Source organism: Liolophura sinensis, chromosome 4 (genome assembly GCF_032854445.1).
Source record: "Liolophura sinensis isolate JHLJ2023 chromosome 4, CUHK_Ljap_v2, whole genome shotgun sequence".
In the NCBI taxonomy this organism is placed as follows: domain Eukaryota; kingdom Metazoa; phylum Mollusca; class Polyplacophora; order Chitonida; family Chitonidae; genus Liolophura; species Liolophura sinensis.
In genome coordinates, this window is record NC_088298.1 from 15,780,959 (window position 1) to 15,802,690 (window position 21,732).

General features: G+C 37.0%; 1 protein-coding gene across 1 annotated transcript in view; it reads right to left on the reverse strand.

Moving 5' to 3' along the window:
- The window catches only part of LOC135464444 (uncharacterized), a 62,149-nt gene that overhangs the window by 7,105 nt on the left and 33,312 nt on the right, over positions 1 to 21,732 (reverse strand). The window contains exons 8-12 of the mRNA XM_064741870.1: positions 12,006 to 14,128; positions 4,604 to 4,679; positions 4,126 to 4,226; positions 2,667 to 3,812; positions 2,353 to 2,439 (exon numbers count right to left, since the gene is read on the reverse strand). Of these exons, the coding sequence (XP_064597940.1) occupies positions 2,353 to 2,439; positions 2,667 to 3,812; positions 4,126 to 4,226; positions 4,604 to 4,679; positions 12,006 to 14,128 (3,533 nt within the window). The remainder of the gene's footprint in view (positions 1 to 2,352; positions 2,440 to 2,666; positions 3,813 to 4,125; positions 4,227 to 4,603; positions 4,680 to 12,005; positions 14,129 to 21,732) is intronic.

Here is a 21,732-nt window from a genome sequence, read left to right on the forward strand (position 1 = left end):
GCCAAGACTTTGCAGACAACAGCTGATAATTACACACAACAGATGTCACATTCAGGTCATACTTGTATTTAACTGGGAAGAAATCAACAAAACGTGCGAATTATTTGGTGGTCTGCATTATCTTTAAACCATAATTCTCACTTAATTTTCCTTTTTTTTTTCCCGTCCCCCTACAAGCAGGTTAATGTATGCATTCAACTATTATTGACTTATACTTATGTACATGTTACGTATATATTTCATAACAATACCTAATCTGCAGGCGAGTCTGACCAATGTATTACAGAATTATGCCTTTGTTATTCTGTAAAACCACCTGTCAATCAATGTAATTGCATAACCACACATTCAACAACAACATGAAGGTTCTTACGCCATGCATGAAAGCTTTCTCTAATCTGTAGGCAATGAAATTATGGTATCAAAAACATAATTATGAGCTCACTATAATTTTGGTAAAGCAGATCAAAGGGAAATCCACCTGCCAAATGAAAGAGATCAAAGCAGTTCAGGTGATTTAAGAGGAGTCAGGTGAGATTGGGTTGACACCTTATTAAGTTTAATTTACAGGTATTTAAATCACTGTTTTAACTTAAAAATCAGCTGAAGGTCTCTCTTTAATTAAGGTATAAGCAGGATAATACCTGATCAGAAAATCAACCAATTTGTGTCCACTGATGGCAAAATATACATGTAGCTTATTAACATTTTTTTCTTGGGGAGGGGGGGGGGAGGGGGCACATTCTGTAAACTCATAGAAAAGAAAGCCCCTTTATTCAACATACACTGGACACTATATCAAGGTTAGGGACAGCAATTCGCTGGTAACTATTTGGTTCCAAAGCTTATGAAATATACCTTAATTAGAAAGAATGTAATGTCCAAAGACAGTTAATGAAAAAAAAAAAATCCTTTCAGAGCATACATGTAATCATTATCAATCTAGTCTTTTGAATTCTTTTTGAATTTTTTTGGGGATCCACCGGAATTTGGTACATTTCTGAGAAGAATTGTAGATTGTGAACTCATTCTTTTGAAAGGCGTTCATCAAAAGCATGCGCATACTGTTAAAAAAAGCCCTTAGCGAATGTTTACAGAATGCATGTGTATATATGAATTTATAAAAAATTGAAGTTATAAACTATTTAAAAAAAAAAGAAAAAAAAATGCTAAATTTTTGAACCACCTGTCAGTCAAGTAATTCAATGTTCGCCTTTATCTCCCAAAAGCGTCTACCTCCCAATTACAACATGCATTGTTCATGCGTGATCATATCTTAAGATGAATTCCCCAAAAAGATTTCCCACTCAGAAAAGCAGATGTATTCCTTGACAATGAGCTGTCTTGAATAGGGCACAACTTGATGAATCAAAATCACAAAATATACATGTGAACAGTTTTCACATACTGCAAATTGGTTATCAAATCAATGTTTTTCGTGTTCCGTACATGCGCTTGAACAGTTTACAGTGCAAAGATCTGGCATTACACTTAAAGAGTTTATTCTGCAGGACTTCCTACAGATTTTTCACAGATTTGATTTCAAAGTCAACAAGGATTAGCTTATTATGTGTATCCTTTGCCCCTCACTCAGCCAGAGAGTACATGTACCTCCCCCATGGGAGAGGTGTCAGCTACAATATTAGGTGATAGTGGGCAGGAAGCGTGTGGGGGGTGGGGCACCAGAAGGGTGTGAATACATACTCTAATGAGAGTCAGGAACACTCTTGGGAGGTATTATGTAATAAACGTATCAACAGATGTGAAAGAAACATCCTATATGTGAAATAAACACCCTACAGGTAAACTAACAGGAAGGACAGCCTTCCTAAGGAGAAAAACATACCATGCCTTTATTAAGGTACATATTGTAAATCCGGTAAGTTAAAAAAATAAGGTAAAAAATAATGAAAACTTCCTGTGAAATGTGCAAACTTACTTATTTGTTAAGGAAATTCAAAAGTTGCTAATGTAATGTTACTCAGAATAATATTAATATTAATGAATTATTAATAAGGATACTTAATTAGTCTGATCTTAAAATCTGCGTAACGATCAACACCAAAGACCAGTTGTAATTTTCCATAAATTTTATTCAGGTAAAAATATACAATTTCTATAAAAAATGTCCAAAAGCTTAAAACAAATATAGCACGTGGACATGTATCCGAAAAACATCCTAAATTTGTAATATGTGAGCACTTTCAGCTAAATTTTAAGCTTGTCACTTAACTTGGGCGCCAAATTGGAAACAACAACTTTGCAAATTCCACAAGAAAGTTTCACAGGAAAAAGCGCAGATTTTAAAAATAAACTAGTAAGTATCCATGCTAATGAGGTATTGTGACGAACCTGATCTTGTCGGAGTGCTCTCCACTTGTCGCTATGGGTGGGTCCTTGGTAACGAGGTGTTGTGACTGGACCTAAGCCAGGTCGTTTCTGAAGAGGAAAATATTATAGGGTAAAAATTTCATAGGGTAAATTCTTCATTTTAAAGTCAAAGCGCATTTTATACTGTATTTGATTTTCAATTATGCAGACAAAATTTGAACTAAATTTTACAGAGAAAGCTTGAACGAAAGAGAAAATTTGAACTAAATTTTGCAGGGAAAAATCCCAACTAAATTTTGCCTGAAAATTTCACCCTAAATACCATCAACACTTACCCGTGTAATAGGCTGATTTATCAATGAGGCAAGTTTCTGGTATTCAAAGATGGCTGCCTCAACCTCCTCTGACCTTTGCCTTTTGACCTCCGGAGTGCTTGCGGCCTGGAGCTGGGAACACGTGAACTGTCCGTTTGGACTTTGATGAGCACAAAGGTTCAAGACGGCCATGTCACGCCGGCAGAAAGGTACATGTAACGCACGGGCTTCAGGTCGTGGGCCGGTCTTCGGTGTTGACATTCCCACGGGCGACTGTTCACACGTTTCATGGACGTGTGAAAAATTGCAGAGCGAGTAGTCAGCTTCTTCTACCAGCGATCTATCCTCGCTGATCGACTTATTGCAATCCTCTACAGGATAGTCTTCGTCCACCTCATCCTGAAAGTCGCGTGAATCGCGCTCCTCCTGCCTCATCTCCACATCGCTCAGTTCCTCGCGCAAACTCTGCACTTTGCGCTTCGAGGTGTGAAGCTGTGTTGTGGTTGAACTATCTGAGCTTCCGCAGCTATCTGATGACCTGAAACGTCCATTTTTCAGCTTCAGTGAGAGTTGTGAAACTTCTGATTTCTCATCAGCATCAGACTCACTTGTGAGTCTTTGTTTCCGTGGTGATATGTCTATATAATATCGCGATACTATGTTTTTCTGGGGGGTAGGGTTTCCGTTCAAGTCGTTGGACCGGTTACTTGCCGCTGACCAGCTTTCGGAACCTATTCCAAAGTCTGACTCGTACATCGTCGGAATGATGCAATAACTGGATTCGTGAAATCGACAGGACTTTTCACTGAATCCGGACACAATGTCATTATTCCACTGCGAGCTCATCCCTTCCAAAACAGCATCAGAGCTCTGGTTATCAACCGTAGTCTCCCCTTGCGCAGGATGATACACTTCACCACTGGGGGTCAGCACTTGAAAAATAAGATCCAATCCCTGGATGTCCGTCCCAATGCACTTATCCTCGGTGAAACTGGACGATGAAGAAAATGAAGGCGGTGACATCTGGTCGTCTGATGATGTGGTCATATGGTCAGAACGTTGACCAATCAGATCGGACTGTTCATCGCTGCTGTGTGGGAGAACGGTGTTGACGCTGCTGGCCCATGTGACGTCACTCTCACAGCTACTCCCCATTAACGAGTTCACCTGAACGCAAAGTAACCAGAATTTAACAATAAAGACTAGAAACCTAAAAACTAGATGCGACAACTATTCATGTGAAATCCTTAAACATAAAGCAACATCATAATTATGCCCACATGTGCTTTTTCTACCTGACTTGTTGACAGTTGTCTTTCCCGCAGGTCAGGAATACAGGAATTCATTAAGTTTTTTAAAAGAATAAATCTAAGGTCGAGAGGTTAATATGTCTGATATGTGACACATGGGTTGCAAAAGGTCTACTAATACAAGCAATTAAACCATAAATATTTTAACTTTTTGTTACTTTTTTCCTTACCTTAGACATGGCTAAGTCCAGCATGTTGTCTGGTTCGGTATCTGCAAACCCACTACTGTCAGACTGAGCACTGCTGGTACGGGCCAGGGGATTGGTTGATACTGTGAAAATAAACCAATCATTAGAGCCCTTCAAAAAATGATGGAAATTCACATTCTCGAAGCTCATGATCTTCATACATATACAAACCAAACAAGGACAATTATTAAAGTACCCCACGTGGGTTGCGTTGTTGGCAAAACTGAAAACTTATTGAATGACTAAATGTACATGTGAGAAAACATTTTTAAAAAAATTGTTCAGTTTTTTAATGTATGAATTTATGCAAGATATTAACTATGCTGTCATCGGAGCCATGATGTGTGCTGTGAGAGTTCAGACAGATAACACTGGCATAAAACTGGATGACTCAGAAAGAACCAATCAGCAAATCTAACAGTTCTAAAATTTGGGACGAAAACTTCAAAAGACCGCTTACCTGACTGGTTCTCTTTCTCCAGGTCAGAGGTTAGCTGGAGCAGAATATCTGGACTCATGAGGTCAGAGGCTAAAACCTGGAAACATAAGGAAAAGGAAAAGAAAATGAAATTATGCTTTACCTTAAGCACTTTCTTAAAGGTAATTATAGGAGCAAAAAAGATCATGAAATATTACAAAGGGTGCTGAAACAAAGTTTTTCAGCCCTACATGCATACATGTAACATCCGGATAAACCACATTTCCGTGGTTAACAAACCACACAAAATCAGGCAAAATTGTGACTGATAAATGTAGGGTCGTGCAAGTACAGTACTTCATGTAATATCTCATCACCTGGATGCTTCATTCCAAACTGTGTCAGCTAAAGACTAGAGCCATATTGTAATCACAAGTACTTTATCAAAGTCATACGGTGCAGACATCTTACCGAATATAAATGTAAATTATCCTTAGGCACACTAATTTCATTGGCTAGAAACCAGATACATGCAAAAGCACTTTAAAATGACGAATAAATTAACTTCAGATCTTTCAACAGGACTATCTTTCCACAAGACCTCCAGTAGAATCCCTGTACCATTAGATTTACTCAGCAAACTTCAGTAACACATGCTATGTCCTGCTTTGGTTCAGGTACAGAACTGAAGTGATGAACTGATGGGTTGTGTGTGGTTATATAAGGGTGCCAGGCACCCCTGGGGTGCCCAGAAGATGACAAGGGCAGAGTGGCTGAGGGTGGGAGGTCTCAAGCCAAGGCAGGCTAAACAAGAGTGCCCCCCTACTGGGCCCCATCAGAGGTTCCTTAAAACCCTAAAACCTCCAGTTTTGTTTGGCTGGATTAACTCATGATTGAGCCATTGGTCTTTGCCCCCACCTAATCCAGGACCCCTGAGGTGATTTTTCACCTGTGCCCCAGGACCAACCTGTGGATTAAGGAGCTGAATCTGTAAATTTGAGGGTCAGGTGTTTGTAGGGTGTAATAAGTACTGAAGCCCTGGACCCTTAAGCTATCACACTTCTACCGAAGATTGTACAATAGCATTTTGTTGTGGGAAAGTTGCTAGACTGTAAACAATGCATGAGCACACCCCTAATCTAGGAGACATCATTGGCTCAAAATTGTCAATAAACTTTTGAAAGATTTGGCAAACCAGATTTAGATCACAGTCTAGACTTACAATGACAAACATTACAGCTTTGAAGACACTGTCTGCATAAGTTGAACAACTACAGGTAATGATCAAAAATGAAATCCAGGTGAAAGATGCTGTAAACTTTGCATCAAGCAATATTCATGTATATCTTTTAGGGGATTACTGTATAATCTAAATAATGATAAAGTGCATGACTCAAAATTGTCAATAGAATTATCTGTATCAGTGAACTTTGCCAAAGTTAACTCGAGAGGAATTACTTTTTCTCTTCGACTTTATCCCAAAACGAAACATAGCCAAACAAAAAAATTTCACTGCCATAAAATCTTGTCAGTCATACATGTACCTTAAGATTTACCCAGAGCTAAAGATCACTTTATCCCAAAATGAAACATGGCAAAACAGTAAAACCAAGCTCCAAATAATTTACTTGCCATTAAAGGAGCTAAGGACCACTTTATCCCAAAATGAAACATAGCAAAACCGTACAGGCTAACAAAACAATTCACAAAACAATTAGACTATGCCTGATTCCCATTAGCACCTTTCATAGAATTAACTTGGCAATAGAAGCTTGTCAGATGATGAGTTACTTAGAGGATATAAGGATTAACTCGCTCCATCCCAAAAAGAAACATTGCGAAACAGTAAATCTTTGAGACAAACACAAAACCTTCAAATAATTAAAGACATTTACCTTTAGCAAATTACATGCATAGCTATCTTCCATCAGTTTGATTCTCTGACAAAACACAGTGTTCAGAGATAAATACATGTGAGTAAATAAACAGAAGGATTTAGTTCAGAGGTTGCAATTTTATACACCCTTTCTAAACAAAACCACGGAGTAGATGTAACAAAATATTGCAAACAAAACCGGTAAAGAAACTTATTCAGGGAATAAATTTGCAGGTGTTCATTTCTTTACACAAGCTTACAAATTTTACACTGTACATGTACTCTGCTATCAGGTTTAAGTATTTCTAACTTTATTCTTTGATAAATCATTAATTCAACCAAAAGACAAAACAGTGCTTCTGGCCATTTAAAATTTTTTTTTATGAAGCATCCAAGCAGATCTAGTGTAATTCTTCAAATTTTTCACATGTTTGCAACGTGTTTATTCAAGCATATTCTGAAGGCACTATTCTGTGTTGACTGATAAAATTACACTTTCTGCGAAGCCCTGAGACTGGCCAACCCATCCAAGATAGTTTTGTCTCCAATACCAAATTAAAAAACTGCATAAATTGGAAAGAAGGTTGCTCTTTCATATGAGAAAAGGTTGAGAAATTAGGGTAAGTTTGTACATGGTACATGGCCTAACATTTTGTCCATCACCAAGTTCTACCTTTTAACACATTCTATTAATTTTAGGAAAAGGCTCTAACAGAACAGATTTGGAAATTATGAATATTAGTGGTGTCTTTTTACTAATTAAAATGACATAATCCTTTTATCTGGTAAAATTCCGATTTATAACCTAATTAATATTGTAATTAATGATTAATAATTCAAAATGTTTAACTCTTGCAATGACATGATAATTTAATTTTCACATATATTTAATTTAACATTATTAAAAAAAAAAATTAGATTAATCCTTTCTCCTTTATACAAAATCTTGACATAAACATCCTTTAAACTCATTGTCATTAAATCCATATTTATAAAAGGATCTGTAAACTATCAGTACAGGTAATAAAATCTGTATTGTGATAATCAGTCCTGATGACCAATACCAAGCCATGGATGTCAAAGCGTAGAAAGAAGCTGGGGACACCACAGTAGTCCTGAACATACAATCTCCCAAATTAATCATCACCTCTCTTCTTCCCCCCGCCCCCCACCAACCCCAACCACCAAAAGTCACAAATCTCAACATTTACTATATATGTCAGAAAATATAAAATCAATTTGGTCTCCATAGTAACTGTGTATACTATCCTGATTTCCATCCTATGTGTTTTCACATCACATACACAGACTTGAACAGATATTCATAATGTGTCGAAATAGATTCGATCCAACTTTAAGAGCTTTAAGAGAGTGCTTTCTAAAGTCATTCAACCCACATGTGGCAAAATCATGAACACCCCTCCCTCCCTTGCCCATTCTGCTACATGCACATTGATTTATCATCCCCTGAGATACACATGATTTGACTGAATGGTACTGGGTGAGTGAATGAGTGCTTAGGGTTTAACGTTGTACTTAACAATTTTTCAGTCATATGACGATGAAGGAATCTTTAGAGTGCATGTAATGTGCCTCCTTGTTGCAGGACGGATTTCCAACGCCCTTTTATCTAGTGCTGCTTCACTGAGACGACATACCGAAGGCAATTAAAATTAAGCTGCCCCACCCCAGCCATTATACTGATACCTGTCAACCTGTTGTTGCACTATCCCCAAGCATAGAAGTTACATCATTTTTTAAGGTCTTAGGTCTGACCCGACCCAGGATCTACCATCTCCCGAAGAGAAGGCTCTACCAACTCTGCCATCGGGGCCGGTTCGGACTGGTACTATAGTTCATGCCAACCTCAATAACATCAAATCTAAACATTGCTGCTTACTGAGAAAACCACTGGTCTCTGGCACATGAATGACAGACTTAACATGGACGTTTGTATTTCATGCCAACCTCACGAACATCAAATCTAAACAGGGGCGCTTTTATAACTGAAGGGAGGCAGACTGACAGTGCTGCTTACTGAGAAAACCACTGATCTCTGGCACATGAATGACAGACTTAACATACATGCAAGACAGAAATCAAATAGAAAAAAAAAATTAATAAAGATCATTAACTGCATAAAATATTAAGTACTCCAAAATTAAATGACTTTCTGTTCCTCTCTTCGAAATGAATGAATGAATGCTTGGGCTTTAACATCATACTCTCCAAAATGAAAGAAAACTTACTAATAATCTGTTGGTTAAAGAGGTGGTAGTGGTGGGGCGGTGGGGTGGTTGGGTGGTGGTTGGGAGGGTGGGGGGAAGGGTGTAAGTCATTGCCTATGAACCAAGGGACAAGTTTTTATTTATTCACATCATCAATGAGCACTTTTTTTAAAAATTAAGTTAATACAGTTATAGTTAATACAAGTTAAACCCAGATAAAAGAGACAAAACCCTGTGAAAAAAAAAGAAATTACTCAGTAATAAAATATATAAATACTATACAATCAATGTCCAAGCTGAGGAGAAAATGTAGTTGGTGGGGAATTAGTTGTTTTGCCAGGCTCTACCTGAAAGCCTACTCCATTACCCCACTCCACATGTCAAAAAAACAAAAACAGGTAAGAGTCCTGACCTCCTCTCCCCCCTCCCCTACCCCCCCCCCCCCCCACCCCCACACCTACAGTATACTTGTGGGTTAAAGACACTGAGGGTGCTCTTGCTACAGAGCTGTCATGTTATGATACTCTTTACATGTAGACTGGACAATAGGGTACAGCAGTAAGAATTAAGAAGAATGTTAGAGTGCACATGAACTTGTACTCACTGAGCAACATAACAGAGAGCTCCACATTTATTTATTGATTTATTTATTTTATTGGTGTTTTACGCCATACTCAAGAATATTGCACTTATACGACGGCGACCAGCATTATGATGGGAGGAAACCGGGCAGGCCCCCGGGGAAACCCACGACCATCCACAGGTTGTTGTCAGACCTTCCCACTTACATCCAGAGAAGAAGCCAGCATGAGCTGGACTTGAACTCACAGTGACCGCATTGGTGAGAGGCTCCTGGGTCATTACTCTGCGCCAGCACGCTAACCAACTGAGCCACGGAGGCCCTTTCGAGCTCCACACAAATCATATACATGTACATTGTATGTGAATTCAGTTACAAGAGATACAGGATCATTGTTGACTGGCTGCTGTGCAAAGCTGAATTTTTAGAAAAGTACATTGTTTTTTTTGTTTTTTTTACAGTGTATTAAGGTGTGATAGTGATTAGATGCTCTTACACAGTCTATATATTAAATGTCAGGCAATCAGAGGCGGCCAGGTAGAACTTTAAAAGAATCATCAAACATAACTTAATGGTGACAAAATTTCCAGTTGTTAAACTAAATGCAGAAAAGAAAAAGTTGAGATCATTTTTGTTTCATCTCTTGGAGATATTTTCTATTATGTATTTAGAATGCATGTTAATAGACAAAACCTTTTTTTTTTTCAAAAATGAGTTAAGGTGCGAATCGAGCCGAATATAATACATGTACTGATACATGTTAGGTCATGTAATAAATTAAATACAGAGAACTAAAAAAAAATCCCTTTTTTCAAAGGATGCATAAAACATTTGGTTTTTAAGATAGGGATATGCTCTAACATAGAAAGGTACACGAACATGTTTAAAATAACTTTCTTCTTGGGGCACAAACATGGCTTTAAACTACAGTCTTCAAAAGACCTCAGGGTCACTTCAAAAATTAAGCAGCATGCAGTTCTTTACTTAAAATCATAATCTTTGTTTTAGAGTTCTTTTTGATGTCCTTTTTAATGTTTGTTTTCCCTGTAAGGGAGATAACTCTGGGAAGCTTTTGAGTAAACGGGACTTCAGTTCTGTGACATTGTAGTGGTGTGCAAGAACTGCATGCCCATGTGCTGTGCAATGCATTTATGCTGAATGGTTGCCTAGCAACAGCAGGGTCATTATGTAACTACAGCATTGTGTACAACAGATAAACAAGTTTATGCAACAGGTAACCATACAAACTATTCCTCAACATTTTCCCATGTTTGCAAGGTGTTTATTTCAGCGTATTCTGAAGGCATTATTCTGTTTTGACTGAAAAATTATGACTTTTGTGAATTCCTGAAAATGACCAATCAAACCACTGTAGTTTTGACTCTAAAATTAAATTAATGATATGCATAAATTGCACTGAAAGTTGCTTTTTAATACATGAAAAAAGTTGAGGAATTAGGGTTCATCAGTTGAATTTAGCAAGAGTGCAAAAAGTTTCTTTTCGTTTCCTCTCAAGACTGCTCTTTTTTCTTCAGTTTCTTCATTTATGAAGAAATATGTGCAAAACCTTACAAGTCCGACATTAAACCCCAAGCATTCATTCATTCATTCCAAACCTTACATCTATGTGTGTCATTTTACAACAAACTTTGGTTTTATATTCTTCTTCTGGGAGTTGTAATATGTAACTCACATCATATTCTCTACCCCTGGTGACCATTTTTATGATTATTCCAAACATTCTTACTTTAATCTGGCTGATATTTATTTCTTGTGCACAAAGGATTCTTTGGGAATTTGATAGTTGAGGGTTCCATCACATGGTAAAGGGACGCCGATTCACTTAAGAACTTTTTTTCAACAATAATCCTTTAAGTAGAGGCTCACTGACTAACAAAAGGGCAAATCCAGTCTTTACAACTGCCGGACTGTTGTTTGATGAACAGCCAATTCAGCCCTAGTCTCGGATCTAGGTATTCTAGGATAAGTTTATTATAACTACCATTGTTACAATCAACTTAGCTTAGAACAGCTTTGTGCCACAGGGCTCTGGCTGCTTGCATTGTAACTATCATAGCAACATATGTCTTTAACATAGGTTACCATGGTAATTACAATATACTTAGCTTAGAACAGCTTTGTGCCACAGGGCTCTGGCTGCTTGCATTGTAACTATCATAGCAACATATGTCTTTAACACAGGTTACCATGGTAATTCCAATCTACTTAATTTAGAACAGCTTTATGCCACAGGGCTGCTTGCCTTGTAACTGTCACAGCAACATATGTCTTTAACATGGGTTGCCACGGTAGTTACAATCAACATAGCTTACAAAAGCTTTATGCCACAGGGTCCTGGCTTCTTGCATTAAACTCTAACCTGGCTAGGTTGAAGTAGATGTAAGCTTGGAATCTGATTCACAAACAGAACTGGTTCATAGTTTAGTAAACAGGATTTGAAATCTGCCTATCCAAAATGTAGCACATCCATTTCATCATTCTCTAACATGCTGAGTACGCAACAGTATTTGCTCTTAACTTCACCCAAAATGTCCATTTTTAGAGGCAAGTAAAGGCCATAATATATTACCTCTGGTGCCCAAGCTTACATTTTCCCAGTGAGTTAATAATCCTACCTCCTAAACACTACAGAGTTCTCAGAATCAGGGAAAATGAGTAACTTGGTCATGTTCAAAGGTCAAATGTTTAGGTCAAATGCAGAAAATCTACATAATCAAATGAAATGAAGATTAAACTCACCTCATGCTGAGCTGGGCTTTCTTGACCAGACAGAAACCGCAGCCGCCTTCGTTCTGGGGGATGCACCGGACTCTGCCATGATCTACCATCGTCGTTGAACGACAAACCCTCCATGGAATGACCACACACCATGTCTGGAGCAGATGTCGAGCTGAGAACAGCACTGGGGTGAGAGTCAGACAAACTGACATCAGATACACCAGAATTTCTGCCCAGGTTGACCAAATCTGGCACATTTTGTAACCTGTCCCCTGATTGGTTCACTGGGAAGCCATTTGCATCTTCCTGGCCAGTCAAATGGCAGCTTTCATACACTTGGTCCCTGGGCTTCTGCCATTGGACAGATTTGAATCTGTCTTGACCAATCACAACTGAGCAGTTGTTATTGCTGTTTTCTGTTTGGCTGGGCTGGGTGTCAGCAGGCCTACCAGTATCACAATCAGGTATATCATGATGAAGCAAGGCCTGTGAGCTTACTGTACTCAAAACAGACTCTTTCACACTCTGAGTTTTACAAACAATAGGCTCAGAGGAAAGCTTTACTTCTTCACTTTCTTCAGAAGCAAAAACAGGCACAGATTCTGTCTCAGAAGTGCTGGCAGCCTGTTCTTGAAAAATAAAACAGCCTGCTGGGAGTCCCAACTCTGTGGACATTTGCTCTCCACTGTCTTCAAAAACACTTGAGCTTTCAGAAGACCTCAGTTCAGAAACATAACTATTCAGTTCTACATCAGACACTGTCAGCTTTTGTCTCACCAGTTTTTTGCGTTTTGGGCTATACCTAACATTATCACAGCTTTGTTCTTTGGTCATATCACTGTAAACTGTATTTTGTGCATGTTCACTGAGGCCTTGCCATGAAATTTCAAATTGCTTTGGCACAGTTTCTACATTAACCTGGAAGACATCTCTTTTTTCAAAATCCTCTGGATTTTCGTCAGCTTTTGGTGTAGTTACTTTGGTTATTTGTGTATTGTCAGTGAGTTTCATTTTGGCATTTGGCACTCCTTCCACTTTGCCTTCATTTTCAATCACATTATTGCCTAACATTCGTTCAAAATCTAATGAACAAGTATTTTCTGGCATTTCCAGATTTTCTCGCTGACCTTGCTCAAGTTTTGAATCAAAATCTGGTTTTCCTCTGGCCTTATTATTGCTAATATTTGCTAATATCACAGTTTCAGCACCTGTTTTGTCTGGAACTCCTGCATTATCACAAGGGCCTGAGATTTCTGACACAATATCCTCTTCATCTTTAAAGGAAACACTTTTCTTTTTCGACAGTGATGGGTTTTGCTCTTTTGAGGTAGAAATTATAGACCTGATTTCTGAGCATGGTTCTGAATGGCTAACAAACGATGTCCCTGAGCCTCCTTCATTTTCATTGGACAAACCATCCACCTTATTCTCATGTTCTTTTACCTCAATCCCAGAAAGCACTTCCTCGAACACAGAATCATCCCCAACTGATGTACACAAAGATACGTCCAACAGTGTAGAAGAGCTCCATACGTCCTTAGGACTACCTGGTGGAGGGGAACTAGGTGGAGTGTACCAGGTTTCTGATTCTGTGTCACCATGGAAACAGTTACCTTCTGGTTTTGATTTCTCAGGGAACAGATAAGTGAGAACTTTATTTTGAGACAATTCCAAACTTTGCGATAAAGTCAGGGAGTCAACATCTTTCCGTCCACCCGCGTTCCAGAAGGGACTCAGACTGCCGTCTGAAGAGTCTAAACTCATTGTGACTCTGCTTCCAGAAGATGTGACGCCTCCTGTTGACTCCGAAATCTGCGGACTTTCCGAATCAGATTCGTCGTCCACTAGATTCCAACTTCTGTGGCTTTTTTTGAACAGTCTTCGTTTGTCATCTGCAGAAATGTGATTCTCAGACTTACGCTTGTGTTTTGCACGCTCAGAGCTCTTCCCACCATCTTGGTCATCATAGTAACCTTGGCTGGCCAGAGCATGCTGATTGGCCGGATGCAGGACGCTAAAGGGGATTGGGACATTTGGAGGCGACAGAGGACCCTTTTGCTCAACATTTGCATGGACGACGTTAATGAATGACTGTGCATCAGACACCGTCTTGGCAAACTGCCAAGGGTTGAACTGCACCATGCCTAAATGTAAAGAAGAAGAAAATTAATTACAGCAACTAATCTATTGCTGGTAAAAACATTTACATAAGTCATTCTTACTTCAATAAAAAATATATATTTACATGTATATCTTTACGGAATTACACCTTTAACTTTAACAAAATGATTTTAGTGTTTGTAGCTTTGACTTGCTGAAACATTACAGTAGTACGGTGGCCAACTTTCTGAAGCAATTTTAATATCTTTCAATTTTCTCTTTAAAAAGGTTATTTTAAAATAGTATTTTTGACAATTTTCCATATATAGGTAATTCTGACAATTTGCTGTGTATAAGTATATTAATAAGTGCATGCAGAACACAAAATCAAACATCAACTCTAGAAATGCTAATAGACATCATTTTACAACAATCACAATTTGTCTTCAACTTGTTCTACCCAAATAAATCGTTTTTCAGCATCTTGAATAAAGTTTCATTATATTTTTTTTATCAGTAAAGGAAGGTTTATGAACTAAAACAGAGTCCCGTTCTACGAAGCAGTCGCAAACTGCACCTGGTGTAATTTCCATGACAACATACAGTGAAGAGATACCTCACCATGGTAACTGTGATAGATACAGCGTTGCTACAACTTTGTAGAACGGGCCCCTGTTGTCTCTCAAAATCAAGCCTGTTATGAAGTCTCTTAAAGCTCTCCAAATTCTAACACTTTATCATGGCAGAAAAGGTCTAATCTCACCCCATACTTTAGTGCAAATACCTGTACCAAATGTGCAATGTATAAAAAAGCCAATCACCTTAGGCAATTCAAAACTGGACCCGCTAATATTATCTTATTTATAATTCCATAAATCGATTTAGTTTTTGTCAAAAGGAATTGAAAATTTCCATAAGTTATGTTTTTTTTCTCTAAATATTTTTTTCTAGTCCTAAATTTTTTCTCCACTTAATCTAAATGTAAAAGACAATGTTACAGATTCCATATACTCAAAATAAGTCAGGATTTCATCAATATTTGTTGTAAGAGAGAGAAATGGTATGTTTTTCTAAATACAAATACACAATCCCGTAGTTTTTACGGTGTAAGAATGATGTAAAGTGGTTTATTGTGCTGAAGACAGTGAAAACGATAATTTAAATCCAAGAGAAACCCCCCCCAAAAAACAGAACATTAAAAGATCTCATACGATGGAACAATGAACAAAAACGAAAAATTATGTTATAAAACACAGTAAAAGCAACATCAATATGAAAACTGAAACTGCAAATACTGACAATGTGAAATGTTCAATATTCACAATATTCAAACACACTTTTATTATAAAACATGCAATAACTGACCTTTCAGGTAGAGGGTACATATATGTGTACATCCATTTATGTTTTTTATGGCCTTTAAATATAAGTCCATTACATAATTTCAAGTTAAAACATTTCTTTCAAACATTATTTATTAAACAAATACAACAAAGGTAACAGAAAGGAAAGTTTGTGCATTACGAGGCAAATTAATTCTCTAAATCATCATAACTAATGTAAACAGCATTAAAAAAAAAATAAAAACAGTTTACCATCATGCATAGAGATGGCATGTTTAGCAAAGAACATTCAGAGAAAGTCAAAAAAAAAAAAGTACATAAGCCTAGGGGTAACAATTGACAACACCATGAAACCAGGGGAGAAAAATGAACAGCAAAAAAACAATATGCAGGCACACCAAACATTACCCAGACTTAACGATATAACACGCAGAAAATTTATCTTTGTATACTGTATGTCAAAACTCTCCCATCATTGATGATTCTGTTAGCCACTTTTATTGCTGGCTTATTTGAAGGGTGTCTAAGCCCATACTCGAAAGTTTTGGGTTCTATTTATCTGTTTATTTATTTAGTTTACTGTCAATTAATGCCGCACTCATGAATATTCAGGAGCTGGAGTAAACCTGAGTGCTTGAGCTAAAACCACCGAGCTTCAACAAGTTACTGATATATGTATGACGCTGCTTCAAGCTGCCAAAAGTAAAATTAAGGGAATTAAGGGAACAAAAGTTTATTTTGTTCCCTTATTTAAGGGAATTCAAAAATTCCCTGTCCAAGGCCCAGGATTGAACCTGCATTACATATGTCCTAGCAGTTCTAAGAAGATTTCAGTGCAATTTTTCAAAAGTGTTTGGTATGACCAGACATGGAATTGAACCCATACCCTCTCAGTGAGGAATGTATACATGAATACAGTGTAAACTGTCTTTTTGCAGGAGTAGAGAGAACAGCTACAGTTCAGTTGTTAGGAGACATTATTTTCCAGAAAGAAGGAAAAAGACCCAAAATTAACATTTTCCAGGCTACTCACAAAACACATTCTACAGATATACATGCATAAGCTTGGACCAATGCTGTACAAGGCTGTAGGAAACATCAGTGTATGATATGTATGGTAACATGATCTGTTTCTTCAAACAGCAGCTTCTTAAAAAAACAAAAATGTGCATTGCCCAGAGAAAACTTTGCTGTAGCTAATGTGTAAGGTTTTTGCAATCCCAAGTAGCAGTACTGTATGCCAAGAAAAAAAACGAACATTGCTAAATGTAGATATAACCTAAAATGAAACCCCACTTATTTCAAGGTTGTTAAAGAATTTTCCCCCTTATATGATGACAGTCAGTTTCATGGGTGGAGGAAATGGGAGTACCAAGCATAAACCACTGACCTTTGGCAAGTTACAGACCAACTTCCGCACGTGACATACAGATATGCACACCACACTGCTGGAAGACAAGGAACATTTACATATCGCGCAAACAGTCACATGAGCATCGTTGAGCGCTTACTATCGCCAAGGCCCCACAGGTAATGATGGCAGGAGAACCAAAATTATATGTAATACCTTCTTGCAATACAATTAATTCTGACCTTAAAACAGTGAGTAACAGAAAATTTAGTTACATGTAGGTGGGCACGGTGTTCAGGAAACACCATACTTAAATCAAGAAGATGTGCCTTCATTGTGATCAGGGTACAAACTAGTCACTGTGAAGAGACACCCAACATGACACCTCCATCCTGTCAGATTACAGTCTCCCCAAACCTGACGATGAACCGAGCGTGTAAAACTCAACAAAATATTACATTGGGATTGTCGCCTTTGTAGCATATGTCTCCACTTGTTTTGTTAGAACTTGGCTCAGGCTTTCACCATGGTTTACCTTTGGGAAATTATAGTCTTCAATATGATCCTTGATGCCAAAATCATCAAAGACGCTTTGGTAAAAGATTAAACACAATATCTAATGACGTCATTTTTCCAAATCTGCATTGTCACCGGCCATTATGAATTTGACGTGACAAGCACTGGATACAAATATTAATGGAAAAAAAATATTTAGAACACATTTCATTTACCAGAAATCTTCATTTCCAATATTTTTTTTTTAAAGATGACATTGCTGTGACACTGCTAAAGTGCCACAAATGCCATAATTAATGAAATTCACCTACTGTAAAAGTTTTCAATTTTCGGTTAATAAACTTGATTATCACTGATTCACCCACATAAGAGTATTTTGTGATCACTGATTTATTTCCGATCACAAAATTACACCAAAGGCAAAACATTTTGCAAAACCTAAGGAAAGATCATGAGCTAATTTTAAATGCACAGATTTGAAGTAAAGCACATATTGGATCACAATGTAATAAAAACTAAAGAGTTCAAACTAAAAAAAAAAAAAGCCTCGAATCGTTCTTCACCAATATCTTTTGTTTATTGCATGCTTAAATATATGAAAAATGTAACGAGCGACCTAATGGCCTAAAAGCGATAACAATGTTAATAATAACATCGATAACAGTTAATAAATCTAACAAAAAGTTTACTTTAATTTCTTCCATCTTTTCGCATGCTTAAATATGGCATTGTTTTAAGCATATTTTGAGGGCATTTCTCTGTCTAAGCTGAAAAGGAAACTGTGATGTTCGCTATATCACATGACATGAGGTCTATTAAACAATTACCTGCTGCTTCTTTGTCCTGGAAAAACATAGGACATATAAGCACAATCTAACATCTTATTTTATGTCACTTTGGCATGATGCCAAGATTTGCGGCTGTCATGGCGTATACTCAAATTGGATCAAATAAAAGGCGGATTGGTTACTAATTTGTCTTCTGTTTCAATCAAAATGTAAACAAATTAGGTCCGGTAATAAATGAACAAGATTTAATAGTAATGTAGAGTTAAAATATTTAAATAAAACATTCCCAGTAGTCAAAAGTCTGCCACCCACGTTTCACCACATTAGAATTGCCCTCTTTGATTCCACACTGATTCTGGTCGGGGTATATGCTTAATTATTACGTGGGGGTGAAAGCTTATTTGTTTTGCGAATAAATTAATTAAAAATGCAACAAATTAATAGCATTTTGGTTTAATTCAAGTGTGTTAGAAAAGAAGGAAAGCTTTGCTGTTTTGCAGCAAATGCAATAGTATATTGTGGTATAAAAATCGAACTAACACGCCCACTGTTTTCAGGAGTAGGCCGCAAAGGCTTCTCCCTTTTTCTGATATCATATTAAATTAATATCACAAATAAATGCCATAATCAAAGCTACTCTTCAACGTGCAAAAAAAGGTTGACGAAATTGGGCAGTTTGTACTTCAAGACTAGTTTTTCTTGACCAATGCAAGCCTATAACAAATGTAATAAAACAGATTTGTAATGAAGTCTATGTTTGTATGTACATATGCCAATAGCTTGACAGGAAGTACTGAAGATAAGAGCTCCAGTACATCTACACAGCTGGCAGTTCTCTGCTGTCATCAAGCTAATACTATTGTCAAATATTTATTTACTTTATCTTCTGTTTAATGCCGCTTTGTGTGTTTGTGGAAGATACGGCTGACCTTTGACAAGCTTATCCTGATGCTTAACCTTCCCATGTGTGACATATTGATAAACACACCTACTGTCACCAAGACCCCCAATAACAATGGGAGCAATGGGAAATAAAAAAATTCCCTCTCCAAGGCTGGGATTGAACCCTCACCTCAGGAGTCATTGAAAGACAAGCATGTGAAGCACTCAGCCACAATTCTACTCTGCAGGATTAAAAAACTTGACCTCATTCATCATGTTTTGTGAGTTGATGGCATACCAGACTATTAATGTATCAACACACTGTGTAGCTTAGGACCATAATAATGTACATTTACATATCAAATTCTCGCAAAATGTATAACACTTCCAGTAAAAAAAAACCCCAAAAAACAAAACAAAAAAAAAAAAGAAACAAGGTACACAAACTTGTGCAAAATGTACAAGCGTCTAAGACACATTGAGCAATAAATGTGGCTTGCATACAACCTTTGGAACAAATTCATATGTTTACAATATGAAAAGGAGATGAGTGATATTATTGATTTAGCCTATTTCAGGAAACAATTTACAACCTTTGATGAATACATATGCCTATGTACATGTCAAAATGTGAAGTGCTAATATCAATATAGCCCAATCTGTGAACTGACTCGCAGGTTCAACCTTCAATGCGTATATATGTGTACCTTTGTAATCTTCAACCTTTTCAACAATCATTGTGACCAATATTTTGAAATACCCCCAAAACCATGGGGCTTACTGAAAAAAAATTGCTTAGTTTTATGAAACTTGCATGTTTACTGACACAAACAAATCATTTTTAGAATAATTTTCATAATAATTGTGTTCATAAATTTCTCGGAAAAATAGTGCTTTAGTGGCTGAAAAGGTTGAAGTATATATATATAATATGATATAAAGTGCACTGTATATCTATATCGCATATTTGGCGAATTCACTTACAAACCTTCAATACATACACATGTACATGTATGAAAATATGAACATAGCTGCTGGTATCATATTGCATACCAATTACTTAATCTAATAAACTTACACAGCCGGTGAAACTTTACAAGCTATCGAACAAACTTTCGTTGCAAAAGTCAATTGGCACATTGAAATAGTCACGCATGCATATGTATAATCAATGCAAATTTTTTGATTATTTTAGATTTTAATTCTCAGAGTTATAGCAGGAATGGTGAAACGTTATAAAATTTGGTGTAGGGAAGGGTGCTGGGGCAGCAAAAGTAGTATCCCAGCCCATTAGGCAAGGGTAGAGGGTCCGCTTAGGCCTCGGCCAGCTCTGCCCATTTACATCAATGGAGAAGCAATTTAAGCGACTTTTGGTGAAAAAAATTGTGATAAATCTGGGGTAAACTGCTCGTTGTCCTTTATTTATAATGAGCTTTTGTTCCAACCGCTCAGCTGATGTCATTTAGTCTACAGAAAAAAACATTATTTCAGCGGGGGACTTAGCTCCCCACTTCAATTATAAGGGGGTGGGCGTGTGGGGGGTGTGGGTCAGCCCCCCCAAACCCCTTCGGTTCCACCACCTAGGTGAAGTGATGTTAAATCTACCTACCTTGACTCATTACTCTTAATAATTTTCAAACTGAGTGATATTTTTATGGGTGGTATGGAAGTCATAATATCATATGTGCATAGAGTAATTTCCCTTCGTGAAGTTTAGTTGTTTGTTTTATTTATTTATTAATTTGGCAGTTAACTCTGTACTGTGGAATATTACACCCGCATGATCGTTAATTTTTTGAAAGGCTTCTCAAATTTGTGAAAAGGCTAGATTGAATTAAAACCTAATCATTACACTAATGAAATATTGTCACCAGACATATTTCCGAGGTCATAGCTATATGGAATTCTTCCCTGTTTTCGCATGTTTGCATGGTGTTTATTCAAGCATATTCTGAAGGCATTATTCTACGTTGACGGATACAATCATACTTTTTGTGAAGTCCTGAAATTGGACAATCAAACCAATGTAGTTTTATTTCTGAACTCAAAATAAAAATGTGCATAAATTGCAATGAACGATGCTCTTTCATATGCAAAAATGTAGAGGAATTAGCTTGCATTGAGCACACCAATTTATTGGTTGGCTGTCGATTGTACTCTTCAGTCAAAAACAAAAACAATCTTTTTTTGTTTATGGCTTGGCAAAAATGTAAAAAAAATGGTCCTGTACAGTGTAAATTTAAAGAATTTTCAACAAATTATAACTGCTTTAGGAAACAATTTAACACTTTCTTGCTGAAGACAGCTTTTGCATCTTAAAAAAAAGATGGCATTTCCATGTAACCGTGTATAAAACATTCTTTCAGAATTCTAAATTTTATCATTTTACAAATCAAAAGATACACATGTACCTGACGATTCTTATTTCCTCATTGTGACCGTCTCTAATAAAATGGTTACAAAAACTTTACACATAATTTTCACATATACCTGTAAAATAGTTGTCTATCAACAAAGAGACAAATATACAACTCTACATTTACCTCATCTAAATTCTGAACTCAAAAACTTGATATAAATCTCTTTCACAAAACTTAACAATAAAATGCAGCATGTAAAAGATTATCGTTGACATCAAGTTTGAAACATGCAGTACCATATTTCCAATGTACCATAAAATTGTATAACACATAATACATAAAGTATATAAACGACAGATAACAAAGTGTACTAATTGCCATATAATGAGGCACAACATTTGGCACAAC